At 42.3% G+C, this 14,464-nt stretch overlaps 1 protein-coding gene across 2 annotated transcripts in view; it reads left to right on the forward strand.

Moving 5' to 3' along the window:
• Nucleotides 1-14,464, forward strand: part of Rop (Syntaxin-binding protein Rop) — an 87,008-nt gene that overhangs the window by 34,455 nt on the left and 38,089 nt on the right. The window contains exons 9-13 of one of the 2 annotated variants that reach the window (XM_050194970.3): nucleotides 214-424; nucleotides 1,058-1,196; nucleotides 4,244-4,353; nucleotides 6,599-6,685; nucleotides 12,359-12,460. In XM_050194970.3, the coding sequence (XP_050050927.1) occupies nucleotides 214-424; nucleotides 1,058-1,196; nucleotides 4,244-4,353; nucleotides 6,599-6,685; nucleotides 12,359-12,460 (649 nt within the window). The remainder of the gene's footprint in view (nucleotides 1-213; nucleotides 425-1,057; nucleotides 1,197-4,243; nucleotides 4,354-6,598; nucleotides 6,686-12,358; nucleotides 12,461-14,464) is intronic. The other variant, XM_050194972.3, reaches the window with a different exon arrangement.

A 14,464-nucleotide genomic window follows, 5' to 3' on the forward strand; every position in this document is an offset into this window, starting at 1 on the left:
CTTTCACTCTGTCCTTTTCTTTTTTAAGTCTCCATAAGAGCTTGCTCAGTGCAAGCACAACATTTATTAGATGAAGGCTTCACAACATCCATGAGTACAGAATATGTCTCGAGCAAGGCCATTAGAGCCGGTGGCTGAATATTGCAGTGTGGAACAGTGTAGCGATAGGGTGACTCCAAGCTTACAGCACTGTGCACATGCCATGGCATGCAGGGCTGTGACAAAGCAGCTAAAGAAGTTCATCGAGAGCAAGCGCATGACGTCTAGTGGCGACAAGTCTAGCCTGAAGGATCTGACAACGATGATAAAGAAGATGCCCCAGTACCAGAAGGAGTTGAACAAGTACTCCACTCAGCTGCACCTGGCCGAGGACTGCATGAAGTGTTACCAGGGCTATGTTGACCGGCTCTGCAAAGTTGAACAGGTGCAGTGGCCATCATTGTTGTCATATGCAATTGGCTTATTACTGTTTTATTGGCTATCGCTTATTGTCTGCTGTGCTCGCATTTCATGCACTCAGGTGCTACAGAGAACTGCGTTCATGTCACATTTTTTTATAAATATTTATTTTGAAGATGTGACCAGAGGTTCGATCAACTTAGCTGCAAAGTGATAAATAAGCCGCGCAGTTGCACAGTCATGTTCTGCTCAGTTGGCTCAACAGTAGAGTGAGTGCTGCGATCTTTATGCTGGTGACATGAATGTTGGTTATGCACGCTGGTGTTTCCACTGAGGGGTTGCATGCAACTTGTTAGAGTGCACGAGTATGAGCAGAGCACACTGTAAACCCAAAGCCAAAACTGTTGCTGCGTGCTTCATTATTAACTCATTCATGAGGTCACATGCAAGTACATGGCTTATATGCAATAGAAACAGTGCTGGTGTGCTGCAGAGGCACGGACAGGACAAATTTGCTAAGTGAAATACTAGACTGGTACTGCCACTTTTGTAGTCTGACAATAACTTATTTCACTGTTTATTGTGCCTTTTCCTTTTCCAATAGGCAGTGCAAAATTGAGTATGTCACTCCATTTGTGCTTCATTAAACTGCTTGCAGGACCTGGCCATGGGCACAGATGCTGAGGGTGAGAAGATCAAAGACCCAATGCGCAATATCGTGCCTATCCTGCTGGACACAAGTGTGTCCAATTTTGACAAGATTCGCATCATCTTGCTCTACATTCTATCAAAAAATGGTGAGCCTGTCGAGTACAGCAGAAAAAGCCAGTGTAGTACACCGCAGTAGTGCCAAAACTGTGTGGCCGTTGCATGTTTGCATGACACTTGCAGTTCAGCTTATGTGGCTGGCCTTCTGTGTCATGTGAACACACTGTGGCAGGCCTTTAGAAATGACTTCTGCCTTGTGTGACGCAGCCTATGTAGTATCCCTGGTGGTCATGCAACAGCATTCGTAGAAGCCACCATGCTAGTTGCACTGCAAGTGAATTGCACAGGGAACATGAGTGCATGCTTTGGGCTGTGAGGCAAGCTGCATGCACCAATGCGTGAAGCTTTGCCTTGTAAAACGTTGTAAAGGATGTAGACCTAATATGCCTGTTGCCAGGTCTCCTGCAATTGCAGGAAGCCATTAGAGATGAGCTGAGAATTCACTTAGATCAGCAAATTTTCACTTATCAGGGTAAGTGAACCAGTTTCCAATATCCTTAGAATTCAGTGCAGTAGAACCTCGTTCATACGTACTGGAAAAAAACATGAGAAAAAAAATGTACTAACTGAAAGGCGCAAGATCCGAAGTCAGCAAAAAAATTTGATAGACTCACCTGTAGTTGACATCTACTTAATGCGAAACATTGCTGGCCTGATAGCGCATTGCCATTTTTGAGACTTTGGCAAACGTGCGTTTGCCCTCTTCAAATGCTGCTTGGGTCAGCAGCTTCTTCCAGCGAGAAATTTCGGGGGAAGCTTTGACGTGCCCACACAGTGCGAATTGTTGTGGCACGAGAAGCTGACGCATGCCCAGCGTGTGAGGTCTGAGCAATTCCAGATGCATGTTGTCATTTTTCTATTGCACAGTGTTTTCAAAATGGTGGTCAACACCGGAATACGGTGGCTATGATGCCGCCAGCATGAAACAAGGTACTCGCTTCATGCCACTTGCAGCAGGGAGCAGCGGCACATTTTGGTTATCGTATATTGAGTGCCTATAGTAGGCTTCAAATGGCACTATGCCCCAGGTGCTGTAAAATAGAATGTTGAAAATGTTTATCGTAGTAAGGTTGACGGCGATAGCGGTCAATGCGGCTTGCGATGACCCGCGAGGAGATTTACTGGCACCAGAATTGGACACTGAGTGCAAGCTGGCATTTCCACTTGAGACAGGTGTGCAAGTTTGCGAGGAAGTTGCTGGGGCAGGCAGTTACTGTTCGTGATCGCGCACACCTCGAACCTTGTTTACGAGGGATCTAGCAGCCAGAAAATATATCATACGATTGCAGTTTGGCAATGTGCTGAATGTTGGTGCTGAAATATCGGGTTTTGTGGGAACATATTATTATGCAAACAAATGATTAAGAACTGGAGACTATTTAAAAGTATATTTACAAACGATAATGCAGCGCTGGACAGTTCAGCCGACAGCTCGAGAGCCAGAGAGCGTTCGTCGTCTTCGTCGGGACGCCCGCGTGCATCTTCCACAAGAAACATGCAATATGCATGTATCAATATGAACCGGTAAAAGAAGCGTAACTGTATTGAGTCATTTTGTGTGTTCTCAATCGCAAACGTTGGTGCCGGAAAATTGTACGTGACGTGTAACGCGATCGTATCAACGAGGTTCTACTGTATATCTAAGCTCGAGTGTGATTGGCTAAAGCACACTCATTCATGTGTAGCTTTACACTCAATTCTCGGATGGAGACCAGATTTTATGTTCTTTGAAGTTTATTGCTGTGTTTGCTGGTGGTAAGTCAGTCTTTTTCTCTTTGGCGATATTTTGATGGCCTGCCAGTAGCTTGCTCTGTCATTGCATGGCACAGCGACAACAGTAAATCATATACATGCTCTTTGCATTGTTGCAGCCGTGTAATCTGTCTTATCACACGGGTTCAGCTCGTTGGCTTGCTGGTTGCAGTCTGACGAAGCCAGGCTGCTGTCCAAAATATGCATCCATATCAAAAATGTGCCATTTCAAGTTGCTTTTGCTTAGTCTTCAACCGATTTTTCAGACACAGAGGGGGCCGAACACAGACCTGAACTGTGCTACTACAGCTGTCAGTCTAGCCCATGTGTATGGTTTCGAGCTAGGTTGTCAGTGACATCTGCTGGTACAAACATGTTGATGGCAAGCTTCCTGTGACAGCTTGTCACCGGTCACTCGGCTGGCCACAGTTTGTCACTGCAGTACTGCCTAGGACACTAGGCCTAATCAGGGATGCTGCATTGGGAATCTGCAAAATTGCAATTTGGTGCGTAGCCAATGTGAGAGCAGCTTCATCATGTTTGCCATTATGTTTGCAGCATTGCATGCTTGAGTCATGTTCGATAAATCTAGCGACACACCAAGTGGCATGCAAAATTTTGGTTGCTGTTATGTGTTGGCTGTAGTATTTATAGGTGGTGGTACCTTGGGGAAGACAAAAATAATCGCACAGGTCATAAAAATTGGGTCTCTGAATGATACGTTGGTGACTGTATTTGATGTTCTCTCGACCAAATATATATATTGAGCCAAGTGAAAAACAAGAATTTGCTTTACTATAAGCAATACAATGTCAGATCATGCTATTTTCATTTCATTATTAGCAGGGAAATGCTCCAGTGAAATGAAGAATGGTCAACCAAATTTTAGGTCTTCATTATAATCTATAGTTTCTTAAAACCATGTTCATTATATAGAGGTTCGACTGTATAGTAAATTGAACTGTGCTGTTCTGTACAGAAAAGAAAAACAAAAATAACAGGCTACAAGCTGGCAACAAGCAAAACAATGGCACCTCTTGCACCAACAGATGCTGCAATGCAATGCTTGCATTGACAGTACTGCAAATGGCAGCACTGCACCCTTGGCTGCAAGGCAGGAGAGCCTCAGTATTTCACTGGTTTTTCTCATCTCGTGACAGACGAAAGTCAAGAACTCCACTACTAGCTACACATTTATTTTGTTGCATTTTATTGAGCTCACATATGTGTGGAAGCCGCAACAACAGGGATTTCTCAATTGCAGTTTAAGTTTAGTGCCAATATTTTATAAAAGTAATGTGCGTTTCCATGACTCTGTGTGCAGGTATCTCTGAGGAGAATCTGACCAAGCTGATTCAACATGCTCAGATACCAGCTACAGAAAAATGCATCATCACCAACATGGCTCATATTGGGGTTAACATTGTGACTGATGTAAGTCTTTTCTTCATTAGGAAATTGTTAAGGGCACTCTAATCATTTTTGGATTATTACTTTTTTGCATAAATCATGTTGTGAATCTGCTGCTGTCTGAATGTTTCATGCAAGGATTGTTTTGTTGCCAGACACTTATTAGGTAGAACTGCACATGGTAAGGCAAGAATGTCTTAAAAGTCATAGTATGCTATTCCTAAGTCTGAGGAATAGATAATGCCACAATTAACTTCACGTATGCAGTAGAGTGTGAGGTTATATAAGCTCATTGTGTTAATGTGTTTCGGTGCTTGATGTTAAATTAATGTGGAATGACTTCATTGTTTTTTTTTTCTTATACTTGATGTTTGTTATACTTGAATGTTTTTAATGTTGTAGTGTTACTCTGAATGTGTCCTTCATAGCTTGAATGCAATACTGTAGTACAGATTTCTTGTTTTACTGTGTGATTTGGTGTAAACCAGGGGCCGTATTCATCAGCAGCTTTTACATATCTGTGTTGATTGCGTCATAATTAGGAGCTGGGCTGAGGTGATCCATGAAAATACTCACCTTGGTCAAGCACAAACCACTGAAAGATGTCTGCAGCCATGCAGTGTCATACCTTAATGAAAATGAACCATTCTTATGAAGAGACTTATATTGCACCTTTAGGCTTAGATATTGCTTCTATTGGTTACATTAATAAAGTAAAAGAAACTGGATCATAGTGAACATGTGTTTGAGTGCCCAATAGAATCTGATGGGGGAAAAAAACCTCATTGTTTAGTAGAGATAGTTAATGCAGGATTCTCAAAGATAAGCCCAAAAGGATTTCTAGTGGCTGTAAGGATTATGTTGCTTAACCTTGGCTTTGGTGTTTTGCCTGGGTATTATGGAAAATTCATACACTGCAATCAGAACCACAAAAAACTCGAATTAAAGTGATAATTTTAATAAACCTGTTTCATTATCATGCGGGTTTACGGTAACTATAAACTATATTTTGCATTCTCTTGGCAGCAAACAACCTTATTTTGCTTGAATTGTTTTGCACTGGTGGACATAAGTCTCTCGGAGCTGCTTTTGCACCTAATTAAAGGATAGCTTCTTTTTATTATGCACTCTTTCACCTAAATGTTAAGTGTATTCATGCAATGAAAGTTATAGCTACTAAGAACAAGAAAACCAAAATCATTGAAGGGCACAGACAGAAAGCTTGTGTTCGATTGACATGCAAATACTTTGTAAAATATTCTTTTGCTTACTGTCAAAAAGGGTATAACCCTGAACATACCTGTCTAGAGCATGCGAGTAACATTTTCCAAAGTTTGTTTGCACCGTCGTTGTAAGCTGTTAGTTAAAGGCAGGCTGCTTTGAACATGCGCTGTTAGATGGGCAGCCAAATGCTTAATTGCACCTCACTCTCTGAAGTGCTTTCCACTGCTCCCCATTTTCGTCTTCACCCCAAACCAGGCAAGTGTCAAGACTCAAGCTGCGATCTGAAGGTGTACCCTCTCACTGCAGTGGCCATCTTTGCTGCACAGTCAAGAGTGCAAGTATAGTTCAGGCCTGGCAGTTAGGTAGCACCTGTTGGAGGAAAATTGTCTCAATCTGGGACCCTCCAATGTAGGGGATGCAAAATCACTTCTGTGCACACTGCGCACACTCTCTATACAAAGGTGTACACCACCAGTGAGAGTCATATTATACTTGACTAAAGCACATAGACAGTGTGCTGCCAAATTCTGCTGGGCCAGCAGTCTTCTGGGCTCAGCATAGCTTTCTGCAATGCTGAGAATAAATCATTGTTAACATGGCACTGTTTGCTTTTAGTAAACTGATAGGCCAGGCAAGAAACCACTCTTGAATGTCACCATTGCTTCCCTAAGCATGTCATCCATGTACTGTAGATCAAGTGTAAAGGGGGCTTTTGGGGTTAGGTTATTACATAGCCCAGCATAATTTTTCAGCATTATCTGCCATTTGCCTTGGCTGCAAAGATGAAATTGGGGAGCAGTCCGCACATGTGCGATGCTTTCTGTCTGCGCCCACCCAACAGTGTCACCGACATTTTTAATTTCGTTGAGGCAATAATGTTCTTTGTTCATCAGCATTTTTTATTCCATAGGAGCAAGGCTGTTCCCTTGTCTGTATTGATTTGGCATGGGTGATTAAAAAATAAGCAAAACCTGCACATGTATGTGGCTGGTAGACAAGCAAGAGCCCTGGGCGCCTGACTACATGTGTGAAGTTTTGTTTACAGCAGCGAGAGCTTGAGAAACTGCCGCCGTTCAACTCGCACACCCCACTACTGTTATCTCAGCAGTTTACCAATGAAGTTCTGGGACTAGTACGTCACCACTTTTTTTGTTCCTCTCTTTTTCGTGGCGGGGATAAATTGGGCCACATGCTTGCTCTGTCTCTCTGCGCGCTGCCTGTCACCGGGGGTGCCCTGTGTGTGATGACGTTTGCCAGCACACATCACAAGGCACAAAAACTCCATTCATCCACCCTTGCCCGCCTCTGTTCCGCTTTACTGTTATCTTTTCAATGCGTGTCTGCGTTGCGGGAAGTGTTCTGTTGTTCTCCGGCGTAGTGAGTCTTCCCCTTGTCAATCCTTGGTAGTTGGTGGTTTGGTCTTCTTTCAACCCACTATGTGCTACATAGATGTCTTCGGTGCTGCTTTGTGTGTGACTGTAGGTGGCAATGGTAGTCAGCATTTCCTGGCCAGGGGTCTAAAATGTCTGGCCTGTGAATTATTGCAGATGGCCCAGGAAAGTCAAGCTAGGAATTTCAATACTTGGTTCTGAGACATGTTGCATAAAATTTTTTTTTTCTTTTTTCAAAATGCCTGTGTTGCAAAAAAACAAGCAGAAATTTTATGCGAAGTCTACTTGTCATAGCAGTGCATAGGTAGGTTAAATGTGGTTTTGCTGCTCAAGGAATGAAGCTGTGCAATTTATTCTTCTTGTTAAAATGTTTACTGCTTTGGCAGCCTCACCATCACTTGTCTGCTTCACTGTCAATACAAAACTAGATTTCAGAGCATGGCTTCAGAATAGCAGTACTTAATATCTACTTGGTGAAATCAAGGGCCATACCAGCAGCATAACACTCTAACCCTTTCACTGTTGGGTGTTTCTGGCCATCGCAGCCCCAGTGGCGGCTTGGTTTCGGGAATATCAGGTAATGAGCATAGCGATTTATTACATTATGATTATGATTGAAGAGTTGCGCTTGCGGACAGTCCAGAAAACGACGCATCGAAAGGAAACAGCGTGGGTGAGAAATCACCTTTCTTCCACATATTTTCGGTTTGCCGTGCACGCTTCCGGGATGACGGCCCCGCCGTTTCAACATCTGACGCTGCGGAACTCGCCCCTTCCTCGGGTGAGAAGCTCACGGAATCCAAATCCGAACTTGGCTCGTATTTGGAATCTGAAGAGCCATCGCTCCAGTCCGCAGTTGAAAGCCCCGCGCAGTCAGCCATCCGAAAGTAACCGCGCACGTGGAGTGAACACTTTCAGTGGTCCGCACAACCCAGAGAAATAACACGTTGTGAAATCAAGATGACAGATAGAGATGGAACGGGGATACCACAACCTCGTTTGCTGCTGATAGTGGCAAGCGAGCGAAAGCAGCGATCAAGTCATGTTTCAATCTATTGGAGAGGCAATGGCGCACGCCCCTCAACTTGACGCGCTGTAGCAGATGCACCAACAGAATAAATAAAAAAAAAACTGCAAACCTGTGGCAGATGGCAGAACAACCTTCGTATCCGTAATCGCACGTGCACTTTATGGTTGCTCAGCCAGAGAGTAGCATGCGCAGAATGACCACACCCCCCAGCAAAGATGGGTGGGCACGGTTGCTCCGTACTCTTCAGTATACGTACCAACACAGTACGGGGTGAAAATACAAGCTTCTAGAAAGATGCGGCAGGGGACGTGACAGTCCAGGCATGTCAGCTTTGCGATTTGGTGCGAATTTTTGAACGCACAATGAAAAATGTACCAGTACGTCAGTGACAGCGAAAGGGTTAAAGATGGTGTGTGGAAGTTACTCATACTTTCAAAGGAAAGCCGAAGAACTTTCTGATAAGCTGAGCACAGTGTCCAAAAACTTCGTCTATGTAAAGTTAAGTATGAAAAAATGCTACTATCATAAAGCCAGCTGCAGAAAATACTGCACCCTGCATTTAGACTTTATGCACACTCCATGGTAATGCATACTTGCCAACTCTTTCGAATTTTTTGTCAGAATAGCAGCTTGGGCTTGTTGGTTTTCCATCCTGCTAGTAACAGCGCAAAATGTAGACAAGGGACGAGACAAGAAGACACCACAAGCGCTGACTTTCAACAACCTATTGTTGTTGTTGGTTGTTGAAAGTCAGCGCTTGTGGTGTCTTCTTGTCTCGTCCCTTGTCTACATTTTGCGCTGTTACTAGCAGGAATTTTTTGTAATGTTAACAAATTTGGTCTCCTTCCACAAATTTGCAAATGTAGCATCAAGTTTTACAAAAAATGTACATAAAAACATTTTTAAATCTTTTTAAGGGTTGGGCAGTGCAAGATTGCAAAATATGCATGAAAAAAAAAATGCTATGGCACCTGCACTACCTTGTCCACTGGGGTAGTTGCTTGAGAAGTTTATTCTTACAAATTTTTTAAGCAGGCAAAATTGGCAACAACAAGGTCACTGAAGAATTTGCTGTGTGCTTGTCAGTATCTTCTGTTCCAAGCTGGCTGTTGCTTGTGTGCTGCGTCTGAGGACAAATAATCTTTAAGTGCATATGTGTCCCACGAAAGGTGTGCTATTCCCCCCACCCCATTGTCGTGATTGTGGCATTTAAAAAATTTTTTAAAAGTTGGCAGGCATGGTAATGATTCTTTTTAGTTCTAGTCCACTTCAACATAACGGGCAGATGTATTTCCCCAAAATTATGTCACGATATATGACTTGAACACTAGCAGATATCATGGCCCTTTGCACCCACAGCTCAAATACAGTCGACTTCCATTAATTCGACCCTGACAGGACTGGTGAAATTGATCTAATAATCCGGCCAGTCAAATTAAAGGAGGTGCCAAAACACAGCTGTGATTCATTTGCCAATATTTTCCTCATTCTAACACGGCCCCGAACCAAATGGGCATGCACTTGTACATGTACAAAATAGAAAACTAATGTAGAAATGACATGAAAGCTCCGAAACAAAGTAGTAATATTTTCTGCCATGTTTTCTACCAAGGAAAATGCTGTGCAATGGCGGTCGGTTTCCTAATGTCAGCTTAGCTGCAGTACATTTATGTTGTGCGGCAAAGCATACAAATGCTGCGATGGCGGTTTTGGGTTTGTATCCGATTGTATCCTGCAGGCAATTTTTGGCCCAATCTTCTTAAAAAAAAAAGAAATGGGAGCATTTGTTAGAATTGGGTAAGTACCGTAATCAGACAATTGTGAGCTGTTGTTATAGCTTGAAAATCTTCCTAGGGCAGGCCGAAAATAGCCATTCTCAATTATTATTTTTTTCCGTGTGTTCAACGCACTCATTGTCCTCTAAGCTCCGCCGAGACAGAAGCTGGCACTAAAGGAGTCACTATCAGGGTCACCATAGGGGTCAGGTGCATGCACGCTGACTGGTCAAGTTTGAATTATCCCGAAACCGAAATAACGAAAATTTGGGCCTGTAGAAATGCATGGCCTGTAGGAATGCCGGCAGGGACCTTCAGTCAGGATCAAATTAACCAAAATATCAACTGGAGTCGAATTAATAGAAGTCTACTGTATACAGTTAAATAAGAAATAAGCTAAATTCACATTCCTGTCTGGCAGCTAAATGGAAAAATGTTTGCAGATTTTTAAACCAGTTCAGCTTCCCTTCAAGTGTACTGGCCCCCTGGTCTCTATAAAGAATGCCTCTTGCAAAGAGAAAAAAAAAATGGCTCTTTTAATTAATAGCGGCAGTGAACAGGCTGAAAGGTGACACCAACATGTTCTATTGAACGTATGACTACTCTTTTTGCAAAAACAATTTGCATTGCAATCTTTGTGTTGGATAAAGGTGCACAGTCATTAAAAAAAAGAAAAGTGCAGAGTATAAGTAGTATGTTCAGCATAACTAAAAACTCTCTAGGTAGTGCAAAAGGAAGTGGGGATACTCTTTTTGCATATTTTATTAAAGATGACGATTTCAATACGGTGTCAGTCTTCCTTCTAGCTTAACTTCATGCCACTCAAGGCCAGTGAGTATGCATTTTGTTCATTGCATAGAAGCTCAGTGTGCTGCCCTTGAATTTTTCTTGTGGTTGATTTGATAATGATTGATGGACAGGAAAAGTGTTTACTCAGTCTCATCTGAGCGTTGGTTGAATGGGCGCACTGATCCTTGTCCCTGCAATTGCCTGCACGCCAGCACAAGTTGAGACCCCTGGCCAGCATAGTGCTGTCTCATTTGTGGTGCCCCTTCATTTTTGTGGTGTTCTGGTGCGCACATTTTACAAAGAGCACATACTCACATTGTCTGGTGTCTCTTGATCTTTCCTTTTGTATGTTTCCAGTGGTGATGGTGATTTTTACTGGCGTGGTGCACTTTGGTGGGTCTGTGCATTGTAGTTTGCAGGTTTTTAGCTGGCACTGAAATAGTATGGTGTACACTGCCCGTTGTTCAGGAGTGGGTGGCCTGACTGCTTTGTTTGACATAGAGTGTAAGACAATCACGGCTTCCAGTTTACTCTTTCATCTCTTGCTGCAAACTCAGTTTGTAAATCAAGACACCAGGGTCTCTATTCTGGCTTCATAGCCAGTGGGGACAGTCCCTCTGCTGCGTTACCTGATTGGTTGAAAAAACGAAAGCAGTAGGTCTGATTCATTTATGACAAAAAGTGTGGGCAAACCAGCAGTACTGTCTTATCATTGATATCTGGCTATATGACATTTCTGCTGAAAGCTGTTGAAGTGGCCATCTTGTATTAAGACCACCGAGTGCTTCGTAATGGAATAAAACATTTTGTTGGAACAAATTTCAGAAGCACTTCTTGTAAGAGTTCTAGGGGTTCTTTTCTTCTAGCTATAGCATTACATAGTGAATTCGAATTGTGATGCTGCATTTGGTTGCAGAAGTTCTTGTAGGCAGTGCAGCTGTATGATGTCAGACTGCATTCCATTGCTTAATCTTAGAGGTCATAAGTATGCATCACTCCATTGACAGCAATTGCATAAACTCTTGTCCTCACAATTGAACTGCTTATTTACTTGGAAATGTTTCAGAGTATGGCCTCAGGTGCAGTACTTGTATAAACTGTATTGTAGTTCAGTTTTTGACTAGAGTATGTTGCTGGAATTAGTTTGAAAGAATAATGTGTCTCTCTGTGACATCTCAGTTGGCAAAAGAAATCAATCGCTCGTCAACAAGCAGAAAATGAAATGAAGTAGAAAATATGCAGATTAGTTCATTAGGCATTATGTAAGCATTGTTGCCACATGCTTAATTTTATCACATTTAGGTTGGCCATTCCTTGTAGAGAAAGTATGGTGTTAAACATCTGTAGAGTCTGCTCTGTTTTACTGCTTCCGATTTTCTGTCATATTTTAGCGTATGGAAGGCTCATGTTTTTGAGCAGTGTGTTTAAGAGAAGCTTAGAATGGGAAGCCCTGATTGTCTGACATTTTGTTAATGCAGTGTGATGAGTTGCTGTCTTAAAGTAAATGTTGAATTTATGCTAAGGAAAAGCTAGTAGGTAACATACTTTTCTTACCCTACACTTTGCTAACCTGCTGCTAAAGTTTCTTTGGGAGCTTTCACTTATTCAGGTACGGTACTAGCACTGACATGGAAGCATTATGCCACCGCATGCATTGAGAAAGGGTTTTAGGTGGAGTTGGCAAACAGCTAGTGTCACCAGCACAGGGTGTTTCTTCAATGGCATGTACTTTTTGGTGCACCACTGAAAATAGTAGTTTTGTATCTCACTGGCTACGCACTTTTTACATTAGACATAATGTATGATGTGTGCCATTGCAGGGAAGCCGCAAGAAAGTCTACCATGTGCCCAGAAAAGAGCGCATAACGGAACAGACGTACCAGATGTCTCGCTGGACTCCTGTCTTGAAGGACATCATGGAGGTTAGTGCCAACTGTTTGCTTTAAGTTGCTATTTAGAGGAGCTAAGTTGCAGAGAGTAGAAACATGAACATTAAGGTTTGAATTATTATTCCTTGGGTATGTGCACTCTCCACCAATATGAAAGCAAACAGTGGATGTGTGTTCAAAGCCAGTAATTTTCCTTGTGTGTGCTTGTATAAAAAAAAAGTTAAATGAGCTGGATTCTTAACAGGAGAACAACATAACAAATATAGTTGTCTTCCGTTAATTTGACCCTGATGGAACGGACAAAATTGGTTGAGTTATCCTGCGGGTCAAATGAAACAAAAGTGCAAAAAAAATGTCAAAACGGACCACTGATTCATTTGCCACCGTTTGCCCTATTCTAACATGCCTCTGAATCGAACGCACACCTGCTTTATACCTGTTCAACCTAATCTAACATAGATGAGATTAGAGCTTCTAAGCAAAGTAGAAATGTAACGCGTACCCAATTTATTAACCAGAAACATATTGCATGCCTCCAAATTTGGCAGTAGGAAAAAGATGAAACTATTGAACTTTATTTTTACATAAGAAAGATTTATTTACACCTAATGTCCTTCGTTATAACTCTCAGAGCACATTCCTATCTATGGAGCACAACATGTCCTCCGTTTAGTAGAGTAGTTTGCTGGGCCAGTTGGTGCATGGTGAATGTATAATGGTTTCCAGCAAGCACGAACGCAAGCACAAGTACTTGTGCTCGCGTCCGTACTTGCTGGAAACCATTATACGTTCACCATGTCCTCTGTACAGTCCATTGCATGTTTGATTGCAACAGTAGAACACCCAAAACACGTGTTGCAACTTGTTGATGCTCGCTTATGTAAGATAACTTATCTATTGAATGAGCTTTGTAATTGAAGAATAGAAAGCATCGTGTCATCGTTGCGCTACGTGAGCAAGATAAAGAAAAACCACAACTTCTGTCACAATCTTGCGATGGCAATGGTGATGACAATGGCTATGCTGGCTCTAAGGGTAGGCTACTGTGAACGCCGTGAGCATAGCTTTGGTTTCGTATCCGATTGCACCACGCAGGTAATCTTAGGACCAACTTTATTGGAAAAAAGGTGTGCATTCGATTGGGTTAAATACTGAAATCATTCATTGTGAGCTACCATTCTCGCTTGAAAATCTTCCTATGGCGCACTAAAAATATGCGTTTTTGGCAGATATTTTGGTACGTGTTCGACATACCCACCACCCCCTTAGCTCCACCAAGACTAACGCGGTTTGATTGGTGTCATCATTGCGGTTGGGTGTGTGTGTGTGCTGACCAGTCAAGTTCAAATTATCTGGCGAAGGCCACTTCTTGTGTCCAAATAAGTTTGGGCCCATAGAAATGTACAGGCACCGGCTGATACATTTAGTTTATATCAAATTAACTGAAAAATTGAATTAATCAGAGTCGAATTAACAGAAATCTACATTAGCAGTGAGCAAGATTCTGATTTTCATATTTGCAAAGGGCGCTGTATGAACACGTTTTCATATTGGCAGAAATTGTACAAGACAGTAAAAAAATTTAACTGCACTTTAAGTATAAGAAAATTAAATTATTGCAGTAGACCATTACCCTACAAATGTTTGACAGCCTTTTACTGAACAGATCTGTGAATGCTAGTTCAGTGTCATGATAAAAAAACATGTGAACACAGTGCTGTTGTATGGCTGCCCTGTTGTAGGCATGCACAAAGAATGGGCATTCCTCAGTCTGGCTGGCAAGAGCAAGAGTCTATATGTATCGCAAGATGGTTCAGTACAGTAAAACCCCCTAACCTCAAACTCGTATTAAATATTTTCATGGCGCAGAGCTAGCTCCCATAAGTACCTTGTATTTTTAAACCCTTAATCGAGTGTTTTTCTAGTGAACCCCATGTATATTGAAACCTTAATGCTTAACACTCGGGAAATGTTCTAGAACAAGAAATAAAAATGTTGGGATTTGCCTAGTTTATTTACCAGTGCTTTTACTGTGAC

This window comes from Dermacentor andersoni, chromosome 1 (assembly GCF_023375885.2).
Source record: "Dermacentor andersoni chromosome 1, qqDerAnde1_hic_scaffold, whole genome shotgun sequence".
Lineage (NCBI taxonomy): Eukaryota > Metazoa > Arthropoda > Arachnida > Ixodida > Ixodidae > Dermacentor > Dermacentor andersoni.